The following is a 22017-nucleotide window of genomic DNA, read 5'->3' as shown; positions in this document are numbered from 1 at the left end:
AGAGAGGAAAAGCGAGAAAAGAATCTGGCCATTGCTAATGTGCCTTCCTCTGTTCTAGCTGGAGGAGACCATCCTGTGGATCTATCAATGACTTCTTTGTTTGGTTTGTTGCAGAGTGCCCCCTCCTTCAGCCCCCTGGAAACAGCCTCCGACCTGAAGAACTAGTGAGTTCATGCTTCTCAATCTCATACAAATAATTGCGCTCACTTGCTCCTTCCACCGCGCTAATTATTATTCTGGCATGTTGTGGGGATAAATGTCACTGTGACAGAGCTCGCCTGCCTTCAGCGGGGGATTCCTGCTTCCTGAGGGGAACCTTTGAATTAGGCTGTAAGCTACCACTGGACAGGGTGTTTGCTGTTTATGTTTGCTGATTTTTGGGCTACCAAGAGACATGGCTGCTATTTGGTCTTTTTTTTTTTTTTTTTACATTATTATCAGACAGCAAGCTGTCTAACTAGAGGGAAGAGTTGCTCAGCTGCTGCATAACTTCAAAACTGTTATCTCCTTAGAGAGTCTTTGGCAAGAATTAACCAGCTACTGGGTTATTTAAGTAGAAGCTATCTGATATTAAAGCAAAGCCCATTCCATTGTCTCCTTCGCTTCCTCTGTGTCTGGACTAAAATGTAAAGCATCCACTGGGAAAGTTATTTTCCCTCCCTTTTTTGCTCGCGACTACTCCTGTCTGGTACTCACATTATGCTGTCACAGCAGCGAGTTTTTTAATTCATGGTCTTTAAATAGAATGGTCACTGATTTGTTTTTAATTTTGAAGGAGGTTTTTAATGGTTAGTTGCTTGGATAGGAGTTCATGCTCACAAAATTTCCAAAGGTTCTGAAGTAACTTGGTTCAAAGGCACATAGTAGGGTGTTTTCTCCTTTGGGGTCTGTTTGAAAGAAGTTATTTCGAGAATGTCATGTGAAGTTGGTGTTGATTGTAAAATGCCAAACATCTGTGTATAATGACATGAATGAATGGAGTTTGTGTGCACGGGAATTTGTGTTGACAGATAAAATAAGTGTTTGCTTCTTTAATAGAAATTGTTCTTGCTGGTGGTTTTGCTCCAAATAAAACTGTTGACAGTAAATTCTAAAGTCAACGATGCATCCAAAGCTTAGCTCAGTCTTTTGGTCTGGCAGCATCCTGACTTGATCTTCCCAGAACCTCCTCAAGAAGTTATCTTGGATCTCACATTGCTTCTGAACTTAAGCCACAGCACTCTTTACTCAGAGCCAACATGATTTTATTGGCCCGCTGCAGTCGGGAATTCACATAATTTTCCAGCAGCTTTGAAAGAGCTTCTTGTTCAGGTAGTGAACGGGCAGCGTAAAGAATCCACGCATGCTGCCAAGCTTGTAAAACTCGGACTTGATGGGTGTAAAACTCAGTTTAACAATAGAGCAAATTCTTCCTTTTAACAGAAGACAGATTTTGAATGTTTGTTTGCTGTCGCTGTCAGTAATAAGAGACCATGTCGGTTTAATGACCAGGTTTGTCTTGAAATAGAGCAGCCCCATGAGTGGCACGTGAGCAGGAGAATGAGAGTGAACATGAGACATCCTGCAGGTGTAAGGGATGATACACTATGCGGGAATGTGCAGAGAATATTTATGGACGTCTGTTCTATTGGCCTCTATGTAATGCCGGGGTATTTGTACTTGTGAGTGCTTTCTCTCAAATAGCTACCTCTAAAGTGCCTCTCATTATTTGGACTCCCGCAAGTCAGGAATTACTGAAGACATCCTAAATAAGAACCATATGGAATCCCACTGCCCAATTAGTGTGTTTCTGTTTATCATCCAAAACACTCCTCGGAATGAATTAACGTCTTTAATTTGCTGTCTGCGTTCCACTGTCTAGCTCCTCAAGCCAGTCTGGACACAGTGAGGTGGCGAAGGATGGAGGATCATCAGAAAATGAGCCTGTGGCTCCAGAAAGTGACCGTCATGTTTACAAGACAGTTCTGGAAGGCGGTGACATTCCCTTACAAGGTCTACGAGCCCTAAACAAGCGCCATGGCAGCTCATCCTCCTCTAAAGGTATATAACAGCCAATTCATTTGGACACCAGTGTGTATGGATGTGCATGGAGATCAGGGGTAGACAGCAACGTTGTTTTTTTTTTTTTGTGTGTGTGTAAAATGAGTCAGATGCAATGAGCTATAAAAACATTGATGATGAACATGTGTTTCCGTTCTGCTGGAGTCCGCACATCTTTGCTTCCAGGCTTCACAGCTTTAGCCAATCACCCCACAGCATTCATCCCCAGTCACTTTTGATTTATTACCAATGACATGGATGCTGACATTACTGTACATCTGCTTTGGAAAACTGTTAAGGACGTAGTGAGGTTGTCTTGCTAAGTCTATGGCCGCTAACCTTGGGCAGTTTTTCCCTTCTTGTTCCAGTCGCTAGGCAGGTTTAGGTTGGGCAGGACTTCGAGTTGTCTTCCATCGTCATAGAACAGAGAGCCAGGGAGGGGATGGATGAGAAGGGATAAGTGAGATAAACAAGAGCTGTGCTCTTCAAAAACCAGGCAGTGTGGTGGAGGGAGGTGGGGACAAACAGGAGAGACACAGAGGGTGGGCAGGCCGGAGGAAGTCAGCTGTCAGTGTGAGGTCAGTGGGAGGAATGTCTGAGCACATGGCCAGAGAGTCAAACACTGTGGGAGGAGACAAGATGGAATGCAAGGAAGAAGAGAATGGGCAGATCAGGCGCATGATCCAGCACAGTTACATCACATTACATCGTGACATGCAGTTTAGTTGTTTCTATTGTACAATATATTGTGTAAACAAAACTATCAGTGAGTGAAGACCTCTTTCAAGGCTCAACTTGTGGTGGCACTTTCAACTTTAACCACAGATAAATATTGCAGTATTGTAAATTACTTTTTCAAAATCTTTGATTAATGTCATTTTTTATTGTAATGATACATGATTTTTGCTTTGTCTAGTCTAATGGTTTGCAAATATTTAACGCTACGTACTTCCTAAAAAAAAAATACCACTCCAAGCACCCTCAAAATACAGTAGTAGGCTCAAATATTCATCAACATCAAACAACTACTTTAATAGTTATTCAGTTCAAACGTAAAAGTTAAACACATAAAATTAATCATATGAAATTGCTAAACGATTGGATGCAAATGTATTGATCCTTGAAGTTAAATACAAATGAAATGTACTTTACAAATGGATTTATTTTTTTTTTTTAAATTCAAGCTACTTTATTTTACGACATTTACAGTTCGAACATTTAACTCAATGATTATTTCACATACCACAAGAGGGAGCTTGGATACTATTGGTAGTACTCATAAAACACTTTGAGAAACACTGGTCGAGTATTAGTTTCCAACACTGGATGAATAAAGTATCTTGTCTCTGTGTCTAAAAATATAATATCGTTATCGAATTGTTTTTAGTGTATTGTAGTTCTCTGGTGATTGTTGGGAAGAAATGTCAAGGTTCTCTTATTTTCTCTTAGAAGTATGTGGAAAAGTTGATAACGTTTAAGTTGACAAATATTCCTGGAATAATAGTGGTCACCTTAAAAAAAACATAGAAAAACTGCAAACGTTTGTAACAGAGAACGTAATTCTGGACATGTGACTTTTTTTTTTAATGTTGAGAATTTTACAGGCATCATCAATTTTAAAGGAGACATGTTTGAAAAAATAGCTCCCTATTTGAAGGAAATATACACTACATAAAGAGAGTAGTGTTCCAGCTTCCACGCAGTAATTTTGAGGCTCGTGCTCTAAATGCATTTGCTACTCTAGTCAAATGACAAGCACACTGTTCAATATCTTGAGCCAGACGACCGACCTTTACCATTCGACTCGACCAAAGCTGCCACACGCTCATGAAAGAAAGACTTTGATCAAAATGTTTCGGAGAACAAAGACATTCTTTGCCAAAGGCGTATTTTTATTACACACCCAGACAACCTGCCACATGCTTTGGTTTATAATATCAAACAAACATCTCCCGTGTTTTTTTATTAGTGCAACAGATGAGGGGTGGCAGATGGTACTCTTATGCTGCAAACGTGTGTCACAGCATGTGGAAGTGTTGTGTCATTTCCTGCTCCCATTTTGATCACGAGGGTTAGGTCAGAAAGCTAGAAAGTATTTATATTCAGCGTGTTATAACTCTCAAGTTTACTTTACTCTGAGCAAGAGTTTTTAATTTCCAAACATCCCAAAAACAAGCATTGCCATGACTCATCTTAATGCAAATGTTAGGCGTGCATAGGGGATGTAGAGGAAAATCTTAGTTGCAACGTGAATATAAAATAGGTAAAACGCAATTATTTTTAATGTTGTTTTGAATGTATTGATACTGCAGTCAGAGTTCAGATTCCTCCAACATTTCACTGCATAGTGCTATTAACACTTTGTTTCATTTTTATGTTCTCCTTCAACAATTTTATGTCAATTCTATTAGCATTTCACAGAGCCGATATTTTTTCATCTTACACTGTTCTGTTTCTATAACTTGATGTACACTGCATCAAGTTTGCCCTATAGCCTCATGTAATTGAATCAATTGCTTTACTCTAGAAATGTGGCTAATTCTGTTTTAGCGTGTTTGTGTGTGACCCTGTGACCATTGTAATCTAATATGCTGTTTATTCTGTTGTCCTGCATGCTTGCCAGTGGATTATAAAGGTGGGAATGGCTGTATAGATTCACCCTGCCCCTCTAAAAATAGTCGATCGGTTCTTGCCAGTAATGCAATAGCTAACCAATGTAAGAATAAGAAGCCTCTTTCTGCTGCCAAAGCTTGCATACCCCAAATCTTGCCGTCCAAATTCAAGCCCAAGATGCTGCCACCTGGTGGTGAAATCCAGGAAAGCAGCACACGACCTGTGAAGCAACCGAAAGCGCACAGCTGTGAGGATCTGTACACAAGTATGTGTGATCGTGACAGAGTTGGGACAGAGGTGAGGGAGGGGTGTCTGTATTCGGACTCCTGTGCTGATGACCTCGGGGAAGTTTCACCTGCAATGAGGAGGAGCACGTCAGAGTTTTCTAGCCTGTACAAGATTATGCATCACATTCAGCGGCCTAGCTCAGTGGGATGCAGCCCCCAAGGGAGCGTCCGCAACCTGGCTTATCTCTATGAAGAGGCAAAAGCTAGTGGGGGTGAAAAGTCAGAGGCCGACGATGGGGGTAACATTCCACGGGACACTGTTTTGTCACGGGTCACTGAGTTTGAAATGTACATTCAACAGTCAAGTCTGACACCCAGTCGTTCCTCCTCGTTGCCCACGCTGACCTCCAACTGCAGCCATAGCCCAGAACACGCTGACTCTCTCTACCTGCCCTCTGCGGTGTCAGCTGAGAGTCTTTTGGTGGTTGACAACTCCCAGACAGATGGCTGCGCCACTGTGGAGGCAGCTAGAAAGGACGCAGAGGAATCCTTGTCACCAGGCCATGAAACTGTGGAGCAAGCGGCCTCCCCCTCAGAGATTGGAGGCCAGGTTAGGGCTGAGTCGTCTTCTTCCACCGATCCTGAGGTTGAACAAATCTTCGAGAAGCGCACCACAGAGCAGACCCACTCTGGAACAAAGAATAGTGGAACAACGAGCCCCTCCACCCTGCCTCCAATGTCTTTCCCTGTGCATCACCACCACCACCTGCACCATCTGAACCACCATCACTTCCCCCTTAAGCCCACCAAATGCAAAGGCTCCTGTCCAGCTTCCTACACCCGCTTCACTACTATTCTCAGGCACGAGAGACAGCAGGCCACAGCTCAGCAAGAGAAACCAGCACCATTCGAGAAGAAGACCATGATGCCTGGGAATCTCTTGCTGATGGGCCCCGCCCCTTTCAGGTTACGGAAGAGCCTCCACTCCCAACAGCCTCGAAGGACGCTTTCAGCCACTAAAGTGATAACAAGCACTCAGAGACCCCACAGCACATCTCGGGAACTCAAACCTCTCGTACCTCAGCGTCTGTCCTCCCTGGAGGTCTTGGAGAGGCTGAGTAACGGAGAGGGAGACAACTCTGAGCAGCTGAGTAATGGACAGGGCTTGGACGCCAACGGGAATCTTCTGCAGCCGCTGGCAGCTCACCACAGAGGTGGCTATCTCCATTCCATCACAACTGTCATGCTCCTCTCTTCTTCTGCGCTCACTCATCCAGCTCGACTCTTCACCTTGTCTCCCGTTTCAACGCACCGCCATCCATCTTTATTCTGAGTGGTGTTTTTTGCAAAGTGACCGTGAAGCCTCCATGTCATTTTGCGTGTGCTGTTTGATGCTCTTCCATTCAATTGTGAATCACTACGGTTCCATCTACACCCAAGAGTGACTGTAGGAGGTTCAGGCAGCTTTTTAATTGTGTCTCATTAGCCTCTTGGTGGCATCAGATTTGAATTGCACACAAAGCAGTGTGACCTTTGATATCCCACCCTATGATACACCCTGCTTTGTGCTTTGTTTGTCCACTGTATAAATAAACTGGTACCGGCTTAAGGTGCAAGTTAAATAAGGAATAAGTTATAAATGTGTTTATCGTGACCCTTGCTGGGACACAAAAGGAAACTGCAAACATAGTGCTGCAATCAAATGTAGCAATAAAACTTTGTCTTTACAAAGGTCAAAATGATTGTGTAGAGGCTTGTAAATCAATGCCACCCATTTTACCACAATCTAGTTTGATTTTTGGCCAAGACTTATTAGGTTGCTTATTTTTGTTTCCTGAATCTCTTAATTTTCTTCATGAACACATTTGATCATTCTGTATTCACTCCTTTTCTGCATGCTAAATGATGTTTGGGCATGTTTGGGTGATGGTTTTGCGTGAGAGGGATTATGTTGGTTTAAAGTATGCATTAATCATTATCTTGTGCTTTTCTTTTTTTTTATTTTACTCATTGGAATCAGAGATTTGACTGCAATATCATTTTATGTCTGCAATGTTTTCTTCTTCCATTGTGATTGCCACTATGAAGCAAATTCCTCACAGTGTCAATCCCGTTTTGTTTCTTTTTTCTTAGACTCATCCCCAGCACATGGAGAGAGCCAGGATGAGGTTCTGAGGAGGCGTCATGGTGACAAAGAGGTGATTTTTATTTATTTATATCAATTTATATATATATATAAGTGTTAACTAGAACAGGGAGGCATTTGCTGAACAACTCCACCTCCACAGTTTAAGGCCCAACCCTTATCTCGAGCGAAAAACAGTCCAGTCTGTTTCCTTGACAGAAAATGTTGGAGGAGCAGCGACGGCTCAAGCGGGAACAGGAAGAGGCTGACATAGCATCAAGACGTCACACTGGCATCGTCCCAACACATCACCAGTTCATCACCAATGAGCGCTTTGGAGACCTGCTCAACATCACAGATAACACAGAGAGACGGAAATCAGGCATTGAGGTACAAATAGAGGCCATGTATCTTGCTAACAGGAAAAAACACAGCAGCTGCTTTGTCATTTAGCATATGAGTCATGCTTGGACGGGAATGAGGAGCGTAGGGGTGGCTGATGGTTTGGAACTATTGGGGTTTTGGTGATGTCTTGTCAGCAGTTATGTATGGCTTTTTCCTGCTGGTCAGAACATTAGAGTACAAGCAGCAATATAGTCTATATTTTTAGTCGTTGGATTTATAATTGAATCAGAATAGACATGGGTAATTGTCTCCTCTATACAGGAAATATGCTCACCATATACAGTACAGGTCATTAGGTGAAGAAAATTTTCAGTTTACAGAGATAAAATTGGTCAATGAACACTGTCGTATTTATTTATACTGCCAGGTTCATTTATATGATTAGAATTGAACTCCATCTTACTGGAAGGTTTCTACTATTTCATCCTTTTATGTCGCTAAATAAGATAACTTTCAATCTCCTATCCAACATTCAGAAGTGATGATGTGTCCATGTGTCACATACACAGACGAAATTTATGCATCCACTAATCTAAATGATTTGATTCGTTTTAAACTTAAGGCAGTCGCTTGTTTTCCACACGCTGGGTTCGTCTAACAAAAACGGGGCTTACCATTGGCCCAGTATTATGTAAAGCAGGATGAGAATTGGCTCATTGCATGAGACATATCCGTTCCTAAAACCAGACTATTTCACCAGTTATACCACAAATATGCTGTAATATTATTTTCAAAAACATGCCACAAAAATGTAATTCCTAAGACATCTGGAACCAGGTTAAAATTGTGGATGCGTCCTTTCAACATAATGAATTCAGTGTTTTTCTTATGTGTGTCTACACAGAGAACTCCAGCCATGGCACGCTTCGACTTCAGAGCGGAAACTCTTAAGTAAGCGCACATAATCAGAATGCACCATTACATTGCATGTGAAGGGTAAAAATGATCGGTCAAGAATCTATAACCTCATGATGTTTAATTGAGCTTGGGGTCAATTTGAGTGATAAATATTATGATTAATGTTAGGAGATGCTGGGGCAAGATATTGATAAGTTTCTGAAATTCTAATGTCGTTATTCCTCAGAATCATCCAGAAAATTTAATATAGCCAACATTGATGTGCAGGAGTTTTATGCAATTATTATTTTGTCAAATATACTATTTGCCATTTTATGAAATGAACTCTATCTCCAACATTTTTTAGGGAATTACCTTTTCAGAAGGGAGACATTGTGTACATCATAAGACAGGTGGATCAGAACTGGTATGAAGGCGAGCATCATGGAAGAGTTGGCATTTTCCCCCGAAGCTACGTTGAGGTACGGTGACTCACGAAGCTCTACCGTTATTTTATTTGTCTTATCGGAAGTTTTTTTTTGTACACCTGATTATAAATTGTTTTTCTTGCTCAATTAGGTGCATTATTTGTTTTGTTTTTTTAATTGCACAGCTCCTGCCCCCCACAGAGAAAGCACAACCTAAGAAAAGTGTCCCAGTGCAGGTGCTGGAATACGGGGATGCTATTGCCCGGTTTAACTTCGCAGGAGACACGGTGGTGGAGATGTCGTTCAGAAAGGTATGATGATATAAACTTGTGGAAGCACTTGCGTACATTACACAAAATTCAGTTGAATTTGATAGAATCATATAGAGTAGGCTTATTCAATCCTGTTCCTCAATGTTTTCCATCTCGCCCTACTGCTACGCACCTGATTCAAATGATCACCAACGTTATCCCGCTTCTGCAGCCCTTTGATGATTGTCTTATAATTTGAATAGGGTGTGTTACAACAAGGAGAAATGGAAAACATCCAAAAGGTGCTGAACTTTAGGTGGCCCGACACAGTCACGTGGTGGCCTCGGGTCATCAGGCCATTGTTAATATCGGACCCTGTGATTTACAGCTCAAAAATGTGTGCAGGGAGAAAGGATCACGCTGATTCGTCGAGTGGATGAGAACTGGTATGAAGGCAAAATCTCAGGCACAAATCGCCAAGGCATCTTCCCCGTCACCTATGTCGAAGTGCACAAACGGCCACGAGTCAAAAATGGCTTGGATTACCCCGACCCGCCTCTCTGCTCCTCCCCACAGCGCAGCACAAATGCCTCCCCTCAGGTAAGGACACACAACGTGTAAATTTCACAAAGTTCAATCCAATCAGTTCAACATGACACCAACTTTTAATTTTCATTCTTCTGTCCTGTCAAGTTGTCTGATCTTTTTTTTTCTTCATTTTCCTCCTCTCACACCCGCCTCTTCTCCCATTAAAAGTTGAATCGTAATCGCCTGACCACTTCGCCCCTGCCCCTCCCTCGCTCCCCCTGCCGCTCCGTGTCGCCTGAGGTCCATGCCGTCTCCTCCGAGTGGATCTCTCTTACCGTGGGAGGTGGAAGCCCACCTGCCGCCCCGACCCCCCCCTTGCCTCCTCTGCCCACTGTGTCTTACCGCTGCGGCGAATACCTGCCCCCTCCTTTCTCTGCCAGCCCTGTGCCGCCCATCGCCGGCAGTCCATACTGCATATCTCCCATGACCTCGCCGTCTGCCTCCCCTCTGCCGCCGCCATACCCACCTAGGCCCAATTCTGCCAATCCTTTCCTCACTTTTACTCCTCCTCAGGGGGAGGGCTTCCTACTCTCCCCACCCTCATCACATCTGTCACGTAGCATTAGCCCCAGTGGCGGGCCAGTGTTGGAAGGCTGGCTTAGGGCGGAGGGGGAAGGTGCAGAGGGGAACGTGGGCAGTAGCTGCGCCGCCCCTGGGAACAGACAAAATAGCCCTGCAGAGGTACCTTCTGCATGGTGTGCCGTGATATAGTTCAGGCTCACTCTGCGATCTTGTGACCCTTCGATTTGGTCTTTGTTGATGTAGTGTGGCTAACATATTTGTGTGGGAGATGTGTCTAACGTGAGTGTTTTGGCTGTTGGCTTTGAATAGTGCTCATCACAGTGCTGTCCGTTACAGGTCGGCATGTTGTGTGAAACTAACACACAAGTGTTAATGGCGATTGTGTTTCTTGATTTTTGAGTATCAAAAGAAGTCAACATTGATTGCATCTCATCATGCATTTCAGTCTGATTGTTTTGTGAACGATATTTCACTCTAGCTGCATATGAATTATGTCACGAAAGGATTGATACATTTGAGATCTTTTCCAAAATGCAATAGATGCCCAAAATCAACCTTGTTCAACAAGTTCAGTCTTGAGAGAGTTTTTTTTTAATCTTTGTCAAATTTGCAGGTTTATGTCAATTAATGTTGTTCTCTTAAAAAAAATGTAACTGGATTTGAAACTTTTGGAGAAAGAGCTCATCAAATCTTTGCAGCAGGTGGATGAAAACCATGGCGCGATCCCTAAGCTTTAATTTTGTACAACATTCCCCACAAGTGAGATTTTGTTTATTTTGCAGCTTGTGCGAAATGACATTGATCATCATGGGCGGAACTCCAGAAGTCCTGTCATGCTGTTTGATATCCATGATAATAACAACGGCAACTCATTTGCGGTAAGTGTTTTTACTATTACATTGTTTTATTTCAATTCTGTCTAATTTAACATTTTATTGTATAATTTTTACTCATTGCCTTTATTCACCCGCGATATGTACGGAGTCATTCCTATTAATGCTCACATTGCTACTTGACATTAAAATGCAATATTCAAGAGCTGCATCTACATCTTTTTTTAATACTGCATGCAATTAATATAGACTCAGTTAAATACAAGAACTAATATTTCATTTTTCCTGTACATAAACTCACACTGGTGTCTTGCCTTTCCATGCTTTCCTTCCTGGTCTCCACCATCATCTGCTTCTTTGTGGCTTTTAACGGATCACTTCCTTTTCCTCTTTTCTACTTACTGGGCCTCTCCTTCCTGCCTCAATTGTGCCACCTCACTCTTTTAACTCGTTCCTTTACGCCCCCCCCCCCCCTTACAACCTAAACCTCTCCTGGGACTCACCTACTTCTACTACTAGGAAGCAGTGTGTAATGAGATCTTGAATATAGCCGAGACCTCTGTGAGGTACTGCGGCACGTTGTCCCACCACCCTCTCAACGCACTTCATAGACTGCACACCCACCCCAGTAAACAATCTCTCATCATTTCCCAGCAACCCCTGTCCCACAGCAGCAGCCCTGAGCCCAGCCGTCTCAACTGTGGAATGTAAGTAGCATCTGCCAGCATGTACATTTTTCTTGTCCCTCCTTTCCAGCTATAACATTAAATCGTTGACGTCTTTAGCCGTCAATGGCAGTAAATGAGTTATGTTTTAGGTAGAATGGAAGACACTATTTTCGGTTAGTATTGTGAAAGGTATTTATTCCAAAGCATACCACAACATTTGTGCAAGTAGTGTATGGCATTGGTGTGTCTGGCAGCTAATCAAACATGCTCACTGGTATTTATTCAGAAAAAGACATAACGTGTACAGTATGTGATTTGTCGTTGGTTTGTATCAATCTTCGTCACTGGTCTCAGATATCCGTCTTATCCGTAATGTTTACCAGTGTCTCCTCTGCTCCGCTCCAGTTTCCAAGCTCTGTACAGTTATGCGCCGCAGAACGAAGACGAGCTCGAGCTGCAGGAGGGAGATCTCGTCAGCGTGATGGAGAAGTGTGATGACGGCTGGTTTGTTGGTATGTACCGCAGGCCTCACATTCCTGACGAATGCACTCAGTCTTAACAAGTCACCAAATAGGGATTCTCCTGAATGAGGTCTGCAACCGTTACTGATTCATCTCTGCATTGCCATATCATGTCATATTGGGTTGCTTCCAACAAGTGTGGGATTAAAAAAAACAGACATTTCTCACACTTTATACAAATACTGTACATTGTCTTCTTATTTAACAAAGCAAAGACCTGATTCCTGTTTCGGTTTATTTCCAGGTACCTCAAAGAGGACAAATCAGTTTGGGACTTTTCCTGGGAATTACGTGAAGGAGATGAAAATGTAACACACACTTGCCTGTCAAGCTTTGCACATCAAGCATGGCTGTGGGTTAGAGTAGGTATTTCGTCAAAATAATTGGTTCATTCGAAAGAATGTAAAATTGCACAGTGAAGGTGCCCAAACCACCGCATGGTGTACACATACATATTTTACACTCATGCAGTTCTCCACATGAATGTATTCTTTGGGGAAATCTACCACAAGGTATTTTTTTTATCCTACAGATACAAGCTTCCAATCTGTTCATGTCATTTACACTACATGTGTTTATGTAGCGCCTCAGTCTGAGTCAAGCAGCACATCAGATTCTGAATGAAAGAGTACATTTTATTACAGGAACTGGATTTGGGATTTTTTTTTTTCTGTTGTTTTGTTATTTACGCTTTTCAGGTTAAAAGTCAGCATTGACCAGGACATTCAAAAAATACTCAGCTGTTTCTGTATTGGGTGCAAGTTTAATGCAAAAATCTCTTGACACAAATTTATCACAATTCATGTGCATCCTCAGAAATACTTTTTCCAAATATTCGGTTGTCTTCCATTTTTCACAGCCACCATGTCAAACACAATTAAAACATTTGTTGTGGAGGTAAACCGTGTAAATAATGCAAATAATTTCAGACAGTTAATTTATCATTTTATATCTCGTGTTTTAAAGCATTAACATGTTTGCTGATGCCATGACGTCTCCAAGGTAGGTGGCGGTAGATGCCGTGTCTCGTGCAACCACAGGACAGGCGTGGTAGCCTTAAACTTCCTGCTTGGTCATTTAGGGAAATCCCACCTAACCAAATCGCCACAGGATTGATCATGAACCTTTTAAAGCCAACAATGTGTCTCCGAAAATAATGATTTTAAAGCATCGTGAGATTCAACAACCTTTGTGTAAATGTGTACAGCTACTTAAGAGGCCTTTGATATATGGATGCAGATATTCATAACTCCCAACTTTTAGTTTACAAACTGATTTGAATGGTAAAGTCAGCATTAGTGCTGCATGCACAGTAAGATGTCAAAATCACATATGAAACACTGCTCTCCAAAAGTTTATTGATCGTGATTTCCTTCTATATAATAATATAATGTAGTATGGTTCCCGTTGCCCAATTGCTACGTCCTTCTCAAATTCCTCACCAACACTGAGATGTCCTCAACAAGCTGTATCTCAGTATTCACAGTCACTCTTAGTGCTTGTTGTTTCAGATGTATATAGGGCAGATGAAAAATACGGTATCAATATTTATACTGTATGGATGTTTATGAGTAAATACCTAATCAAGCATTGCCAGACTATCAGTAGCCCTTCAGTGTTATACAGAGTATGAAAGCATCACAGCGTATAAGCAACATTTGTGCAGTGTCACGTAATATTGGTTTGATTGCATATTTTAAACAGGACCCTGTAGCAATCTGCACTTTGTCCTCACTGATGTGTGCTTCTTGAGGCAAAAATCAAGCGTTTCTTCCTGACCGTTGTCACAATGACTACAACATACTGTATTATGCGTGTGCCTGTTCTAGCACTTGTAGAATGTTCTGGTATTTTGTCACCTCACAAAAGCATGTTTTATTCTGTGCTGCTGGCCAAACCGTTTTTTTTAAGTTATGTAACTTGAGCTACTTATAAATGTTTTTTTTTGTTTTGTTGGTAGACAGCTGACACGGTGCGCTCATGTGACTGACCTATAAGGAACATGACGGTGTAAAACAACTTCAACACACAATAATAAATTGCTTGTGTCGTAGTGTGCGTCGTAACACATCACAGGATGTATGAATGTACGATATTTGGATGCGATGCAAATTATGTTGAAAGGTCATTTTGAGTTAACACAGAACATAAGAAGGATTGTAAATATGTAAAATAAGAAATAGACTGCATATGATGAAAGCATCAGATGACGCTTTCAGTCACGTGCAGCGTTTTATCTACCTGAAGGATTTTGCCACAGTGTGGAACGTTACTGAGCACAGGAAGTTTGATGCATATGAACATTACGCTGCCATTTGTGAGCTCATAATGCCTTATGTTTGATGCAAAATTGTGCCTCATTTTCATTCATGAACATTTTTGAAATCCATGACATATTTTAGTTACCATGCCTTCCCCGTGTAGTTCCAGTCTCTGTGGTTGGAGTACATTCATAGAGACCTTGTCAATTACTCTGCAAGTTTCAGAAGTGTGACACAGTGATTTCAAAGATTATGTTATGGTTGAATATGTTTGTAACACACAACCTGCAACAAGTTTGGTTTGTTTGCTTCCATTTGCAGTGTTGTTACATTGACAATATTCAAATAAAGATGCTATACACTGCTGTGACTTATGTATTAAGTAGTATTTAAAACCTTTTAAAACCATTGTATTAAGCATTCTTGGAGTATCTAGGTCATTGTCAATGCACGGTGCGTATGACATGTCATGGTCCTCATCAGGGTCACAGGTGAGATTGATTTGACTTTTGGTGAGAGGCAGGGCACACCATTCACATTCAAATTCTCGTTCACATTTATAAACACGGAGAATTTAGAGTTACTAGATTTGAACACTGAACCTGAGAACTTTTGACAGACCTCCCCATTATGCCACCACGCTCCCCAGTAAGTATAACTATTGACTTTTGTTAAAAACAAAGAACATAATTGGAACACGACTATGTTCGCATTCTGGTAAAAGTTTTGTTTTCTGTTAAGTGTACAGTATACAATTGACACTTTTCAAGTACTCGCAGGTTCAGTATACTTTCGGTTTGTTCGTAAATACATAAAAAGAACGTCTTATTCAGTCAGCATACAGGAGCACTCTCGCTCCCGTTGAGCAGCAATCCTGGAAGGAATTCAAGATTTGGGAGCGGCACATTCCACATCCAGGGATTAAAGCTCTACCATAAATGGTAAACTTGCATGGAATTGGAGTGACGGCACCCACAAGCCAGTGAAGCCTGCTTTAAACGTGTCTGAGATCGTTTAATATACAGAGGGGTCACTCTTTTGAATTTTCATTATTGTATTTACGTAACGACCATGCGCCTTCTAATACAAGTTTACGATTTTAATCAGGGGTGATAAAACTAAACAAGTCATGCAAAAATAAAAAGTAAACTCTTAGCTACAAATGAATGTGTTCCAGAATCGAATCCATTGTGCACACGCGTTTCAATACAGCATGTGGACTAATTTGAGGGAAAAACATCAAACAACAACCTCTTCTCAAATTGCCTCGTAATGTAAATTGATATGTAAAAGATGTACTGTTGAACAAATTGGGTTAGCAATACTTGCGTCACTTGACAGGCTGAGTTTGAGTTTACTCTTCGCGTGATAGTGGCATGCCACTTATATGAATAAACGATCTTCAGATCCTGCCTAAACGGCTTCCTGAACCTGGCTGTCCCACTAACCTGATGCCCCTCCCCTCTTATGCCTGCAGGCCTCCTGGCCATTGATCACCTCACAGGTCATTCGCGCGAGCGACTAGAGCGAGTGACAGCTCCTCTGAACGCATTCGGGAGTCGTTTGTAAGCCACTTTGCGTTAGTTATGCCTTTGCGAGTGGTGGTGCAGGGGCCTGGACCGTGGGGATTCAGGCTGGTCGGAGGGAAAGACTTCGAGCAGCCGTTGACTATTTCCCGGGTAAGTCTTGATGGGTAACTACTAATCACAGTGCGTCAAGCACACTTGGGTTTGTCACGGGTGGTCTGAAAAGTACTTAATTAACTTGCTAAACTAGATGACCAAAGTAAAAAACCGCTTCTTGTCTTGACGTGTCGTAAACGCTGAATTGATTGTGCATTTTTAATTTGTTCTTAATTAGCTGTTAGCCCGCTCCACATTTGTTTTGTATAATGTTACATAAATAATAGAATTTTAACGATTGCTGCTGGGAGTTTTTGTAATGTTTTTTGTATGAAATTTAGTTTGAGCTTCTTATTCTTCGTGTATGTAGCTGTAAACCCAATACTTTGAGCAAAATACCCCAAAAAATAAACCCTTTTGTTCAGGGGTCCGTGAACGCATCCTAAGCAAATGGTTTACTCGGTCATCCTGGGACCCTTTTCTATTTTCCCCTCTGATAACCTAAATATTAGCGACAGTTGACAAAAAGATTTAGTGAACTTGTATATCGCTGCAAACTAAAACTACGATAATGTAAATACTTTTGATATTTTTTGTCTTTTAAATGACGCATTTGTTTTTTCTGAAGGTTGAATTTTGAGCGTCTGTCCTTTATGTGGCCAATGAGTGGGAATACATTGTTTTCATTGCGCTGTTGATTTTAGTTGAGTGGCGGCTGCTATTTTTGTGCCTCTGTGCTCTCTCCTTCCCACCCATTAAACATGATTACAAATTCCTGGGCTGTGCCAGAGTTTCTTGTCTTCAGGGCTTTATTTTCAATAGTGTCTACCCCCAGCCAACTCTGCCTGTGTGTGTGTTTGTACTGTAAACAAAAAATAAACATTAAGGTCAGTGTGTGAAGTTCAGTTGTCCTGAGTAGCAGTATCTATCTATCTATCTATCTATCTATCTATCTATCTATCTATCTATCTATCTATCTATCTATCTATCTATCTATCTATCTATCTATTTATTTATCTAATCTAATCTAATCTAAAATTGTTCATCACTTGTCACTTTAACGCAGGTGACGCCTGGAAGCAAAGCAGCCGAAGCCAACCTCTGTATTGGTGACGTGATCTTAGCTATTGATGGCGAATCCACGGACAGCATGACTCACCTGGAAGCACAGAGCAAAATTAAGAAGTGTATACAGGAAATGGCGCTTTCTATTGACAGGTAAGCAGTCAGATCATTTGACCACCTAAAGAGCATTTACTAGTGGGACTGCTAACACCCAATCCAGGTGTTAAGGTAATGCCATAATGTTTGAAATCTCGTAAAAAGAAAAGTTTTACTCAGCCTGTATCCATGCACAAAATATTCTCTCATTCGATGTTTATTGCAGTACAGTCAACCCGCGTTTATCACAGAGTTATGATCCAGAACCACCCGCAGTAGATGAAAATCTGCAATATTTACATCATAAAAGCATTTTTTTGTAGTTGTACCCCTCCCAAACACTCTAAACGCAATTAAATCCATTACTGCATTCTTAAACTTATTAAAACTTTTTAAAATACTCGCTTGCCTGTGTTCTCCCTTGACCACACAGGTTACAAATTAGAAGCAAAGTGTGCTCGCTTCAAGCTGTCTTTTGTCACTAGCAGTTGAACTTTGCTATGAAACAGACATGAAAATCAAACAACCCATAGATTTTGGTGTTACCAAAGTCTGCTAGTTTTATGCTGATATATGATGACACAAGCCATAGACGGCTAATGGAAGTTTGTGTATATATTAAGAGAATTATAAACCTTTCAACAACTGTATTCACACACAGATCAGCAACACATACAGAGTACACTGTACATCAATATGCACAGGAATATGTTCACTGTTTTGTGTGAATGACAACTATAAATGAGTTGGGGACCTTCTCTGCCTAATAACCTGCTTCTTCATCTTAATTATACTGCATCTCTTCCAGTAAACGTTTTGTTAATGCCCAACACAATCAAGTATACCTTGGGATAACAAATATTAAAAGTAAGCTACGGGAATACATTCAGCAAGTCAAGCCAAATATTATGTCAACAATGATCATGTTATGGAACGGCACTTGTATTTTGTGTTGCTGTGTCAATATGCATGAACACTTAGAGACCTGGAATCTATGTGATGAATATTATGAATGACCCTCAATAAACATGATCCTTCCCCTGTTTCAGATCAGAAAATAAGTTGTGGTCGCCACTCTCATCAGAAGAAGGAAAGTCACATCCCTACAAGATGAATCTTGCATCAGAGCCCCAGGTGGGTGTCTGCAGACTCGACATCTAAACTGGAACTTGCACAATGACTTGCTCTTGTCTGTCATTAAGAGGGAAATCATCAGATTCAATTTACTGGCAGTCATACAGTTTTCTGCGAGTCTGAACTTCTTCCTCGCCGCACCCCTCCAGCCAACGATGAAGTCATTGTTTACTTCCCAACAGGAGGTTTCCTAGACGACAGTAGTTTATCTGCCAAGCTCTGACGCAAGACTCAGTTCCTGCCTACTGAGTGGAAAGCAAAGGCCAGTTGGATGCGTCACAGGCTCTGTGTACTCCACAGGCTTGAGTTGCTGTGCAGTTTTGTCACAAACACGCGTGTTGAATGCCTGTATGCAATGTCACTTGGATGCCTTCTCCCTCGTTTATTTGTCCAATTGATTGTGTAGTGACCTGCTTGATCTGTGACTCAGCTTGCTGTCAGTCTGTTCTGTAATTCCCCCGTGGGATGCTTGAAACATGAGCTCATTGCTGTGTTGCTCAAAAAATGCTTTGTTTGCGACTGTTACACATTTCTCTTGGTCAGTTTCATACCAAGCTTTAACATTATTGTATCTGTCTTTGTCAGGAAGTGAAACAAATAGGCACCGCCCACAACAGGAGTGCTCTGCCCTTCTCTGGTTTTGGTTCTAAAGTTGTGACCAACCAGTACAACAACCCAGCTGGTCTCTACTCCTCAGAGAATATCAAAAACTTCAACTCAGCTGTGGACGAAGTCCAAAGTTTGTCAACCACCAATGAGCCTGACACTTTGTAAGAACAAACCTCCATTTTTTTTTTTTTTAAATTGGAAAAGCTTATTTAAGATTTGTTTTTAGTTAATTTGCATAGTGCAATTCAATGGGCAACAATTATTCACTGATATGCTATTGGAGGTCATGCGCGGGAGACCGTTGTATATGAGAAATGATAATTCAGGGTGAACTTGTACCTGGGATGTTGGGGTTTTATTGTCAGGGTCAGTGTTGGTTTAGGGTGCTGGATGCTGAGCTTTCACAATAGCAAGAGCATCTGCATCCGCTGCGATGTGTTTTTCAACCCTTTTGTCACAAGTCAACTTGAATTTGCTTGTCCTAGATGACTGCTTTTCTGTCATCTTTTTTTTTTTTAGTTTGTGCTGTTGGTTTCTATATCAGTTTCTGTCTACTTAACGCATCGTTTGCCTTTTAAATTACATTGAGTCGAAGACAGTCTCCTGGCTTGTTGTTGTTGGCCCGCTTTAGCATTATGGTTCATGTGAACGGAAAGACCGTGTGTACCTTTTTGCTTGTGGTTCATACAAATGTATGTAACTCTGCTGACATCTGCCTTGCAGAGCTGCAGATCCAGCAAAGGCCACCAAGAGACCGCCTATAGCGGCAGATTCAGAGGTCTACAAAATGCTGCAAGAGAACCAGGACTCTGATGAGCCCCCCCGACAGTCTGCTTCCTTCAAGGTGCTGCAGGAAATTCTTGAGACGGGTATTGAGCACAGTTGCTACTTTCTGCCTTATACTCCTTTAAACGCTTTATAGTCTGTTCTCAATAGCAAACTTTTAACAGGTTTGATTGCACATAATATTCTCCAGTAAATGTAATAACATTTATGCATATAATATAAGATGAGGTTCACAATGCAAAGTAATCCTTAGGTGGTTTTGGTGTGTCTGCTATTTGTAGGTAATTCTGACAGACCATCTGGGTTCAGGAGTGTGAAAGCTCCGACAACAAAGATTGGCTCCTCTATTGGAAATGCTGAGACGCTTCCCATCTGTGATAAATGTGGATCAGGGGTTGTGTAAGTATTTACGCCTTTCAGTGTTTTTTCCATACAATTACATTTTAGAGCATGCATACTTATCTGTGCTTATCCTCGACTCTGGCGCCACCTTGTGTCTCATTGTTGCCATGCTAGTTAACGTTGGCCTCATAGCTTGCTGTATTTAATTTGCAATTCAAAAAGTCCAACCAGCTGTTATTAAGGCAAAGATATGCGCTCACTTTTAAGGCAAGGCTGCCTCTCAGTATGTTACTGTGCATCAAGTTAAAGTATTTTAGGCCAAGACTGAAATAAGAAGCGTAACTAATGCATAACACATTGATTACAGTGACATTAATGATGAAGAACAATGCAGGCATTCATTTCTTAGTATTATAAATATTAATGCCAATTAAGTTAAGTGCTTGGAGAGAGAAAAAAATAGCTCAGGTCAAGGAAGAAGTTAATCCTGGATTTATTGCTTCTCAATTACGGGGCACCCCAGTAAAAAATAAATAAATAAAATTCCCACCACAAACCACTTGCGTGCATGTCAATGAATGGGGCAAGTGGTTTGCGACCCTTGCAATAAAAACTGAAAATGGGTCCTGAACTTAAATTTGAGAGGCTGCTGTGAACTATCACCTAAAAATCACTGCCATAATGCTGTGACAGTTGCATTAATAGTAATATAATCATAGTACAAAAATTAACATTTGGTCAGGTTGTCACAAAACACTGCTTATGTTCACTAATAGAGTTGTATTGTTTTGTACAGTTCATTTAATGCCATTTGCTCTCAATTCAAGAGGTAAGTGACAGTGAGCCAAGTTCATCTTGGAGTGGAGGTTGAATTGTTAACCTTTGTGACTCAGGGGGATGTTGGTGAAGCTGCGTGACAAGTTCCGACACCCTGAGTGCTACACCTGCACAGACTGTGACGTCAACTTGAAACAGAAGGGACATTTCTTCGTGGAGGACCAGATTTACTGCGAGAAGCATGCACGCGAGCGAATGACCCCGCCCGAGGGCTACGACGTGGTGACGGTCTTCCCCAAGTAGAGGGATCAAGGAACTCGGCCTCAGACTGCACGCTAGTTTTAAGACAATTCAAGGCATTTAGCTTAACACACTCTTTTGCAGACACTGGAAGAGTGGATGGAACATGTTGATTTGCACTTGAGAACTTTGGCATATGCAATATGTAAACGCTTCATACTTCTAGATTACAATTAATTCCTGTTCTGCCACTGATTTGGATGATAGTTCAGTATTCACAGGAAAAGAACCTGGTTTTCTGGATGTTTTTTTATGATAGATATTTTTATTAACCAATGGAACAAGCCACTCAGCAACACACAGTGTGTAATTTTTGTATTGTTTTTATTGAATAGAACTATTATACAAAAATATTTCAAAAACATTTTCCTACCATTGCCAAATAAATATTTTAGTTTAAGTAGGTGCCTCTTTTCTCAATGTATTGCCTTTGTAAAAGAAATTACAAAATTAAGTGCTACATCTTCAACGAGACCCCAAATATCTGTCAAATAAAGCGCATACAAATATGAAGGCATTCATATAATACAAAATAAACAGTTGATTATAAAGGCGTTTGCACGCAGTAACTGTGAAAGTGATCATACAAATGTGAGCACTAAAATTTTAATATTTCCACTCATGCCTGAAGTCTGTCTCACTGTAGAGTAGTTTGGGATAAAAGTTTGGTGAGCAACAGCAATTCCGATCAGACTGTGCCATGTAAACTTCTGCTCCATGTGGACAGGCCCGGCTGAGGGCAGGCAGGTAACCTTCCGAGTGTGCCTGTTGCTCTATACGCAGAGTTTCAGTCAGGGCCCAGATGTAGTTGTGGGCGAAGCGCAGAGTTTCTATCTTGGTCATTTTGGCGTCCTCGGGCAGAGCTGGCAAAATGTTTCTGAGCGTGTTTAGAGCGGAGTTGAGGTTGTGCATCCGGTGACGCTCTCTGTCGTTGGCCTTCACCCGGCGTTTACCCCGCAGTGCAGAA

The 22017-nt window shown here is 41.5% G+C and overlaps 2 protein-coding genes across 2 annotated transcripts in view; both read left to right on the top strand.

The window, feature by feature from the left end:
• sorbs1 (sorbin and SH3 domain containing 1) overlaps nucleotides 1–14689 on the top strand; it is a 40798-nt gene extending 26109 nt beyond the window's left edge. The window contains exons 15-28 of the mRNA XM_088304258.1: nucleotides 115–164; nucleotides 1862–2040; nucleotides 4664–6094; nucleotides 7014–7078; nucleotides 7225–7395; nucleotides 8255–8301; nucleotides 8615–8729; nucleotides 8861–8986; nucleotides 9332–9526; nucleotides 9683–10195; nucleotides 10819–10914; nucleotides 11389–11576; nucleotides 11943–12049; nucleotides 12303–14689. Of these exons, the coding sequence (XP_088160384.1) occupies nucleotides 115–164; nucleotides 1862–2040; nucleotides 4664–6094; nucleotides 7014–7078; nucleotides 7225–7395; nucleotides 8255–8301; nucleotides 8615–8729; nucleotides 8861–8986; nucleotides 9332–9526; nucleotides 9683–10195; nucleotides 10819–10914; nucleotides 11389–11576; nucleotides 11943–12049; nucleotides 12303–12370 (3351 nt within the window). The 3' untranslated portion in view covers nucleotides 12371–14689. The remainder of the gene's footprint in view (nucleotides 1–114; nucleotides 165–1861; nucleotides 2041–4663; nucleotides 6095–7013; nucleotides 7079–7224; nucleotides 7396–8254; nucleotides 8302–8614; nucleotides 8730–8860; nucleotides 8987–9331; nucleotides 9527–9682; nucleotides 10196–10818; nucleotides 10915–11388; nucleotides 11577–11942; nucleotides 12050–12302) is intronic.
• A 1066-nt stretch (nucleotides 14690–15755) lies between these two features.
• On the top strand, nucleotides 15756–21450 carry pdlim1 (PDZ and LIM domain 1 (elfin)). The gene is made up of 7 exons (XM_088304257.1): nucleotides 15756–15998; nucleotides 17008–17159; nucleotides 18152–18236; nucleotides 18822–19006; nucleotides 19569–19714; nucleotides 19913–20030; nucleotides 20867–21450. The coding sequence occupies exons 1-7, from the start codon at nucleotides 15906–15908 to the stop codon at nucleotides 21051–21053; spliced, it is 966 nt and encodes a 321-aa protein (XP_088160383.1). The 5' UTR covers nucleotides 15756–15905; the 3' UTR covers nucleotides 21054–21450.
• Nucleotides 21451–22017: the final 567 nt, after the last annotated feature.

This window comes from Idiotropiscis lumnitzeri, chromosome 9 (assembly GCF_059441095.1).
Source record: "Idiotropiscis lumnitzeri isolate Australia: NSW breed Sydney's pygmy pipehorse chromosome 9, RoL_Ilum_1.0, whole genome shotgun sequence".
NCBI classification, from domain to species: Eukaryota; Metazoa; Chordata; class Actinopteri; order Syngnathiformes; family Syngnathidae; genus Idiotropiscis; species Idiotropiscis lumnitzeri.
The sequence above is the reverse complement of the archived record's forward strand: the minus strand, read 5'-3'. Positions and strand labels throughout refer to the sequence as shown.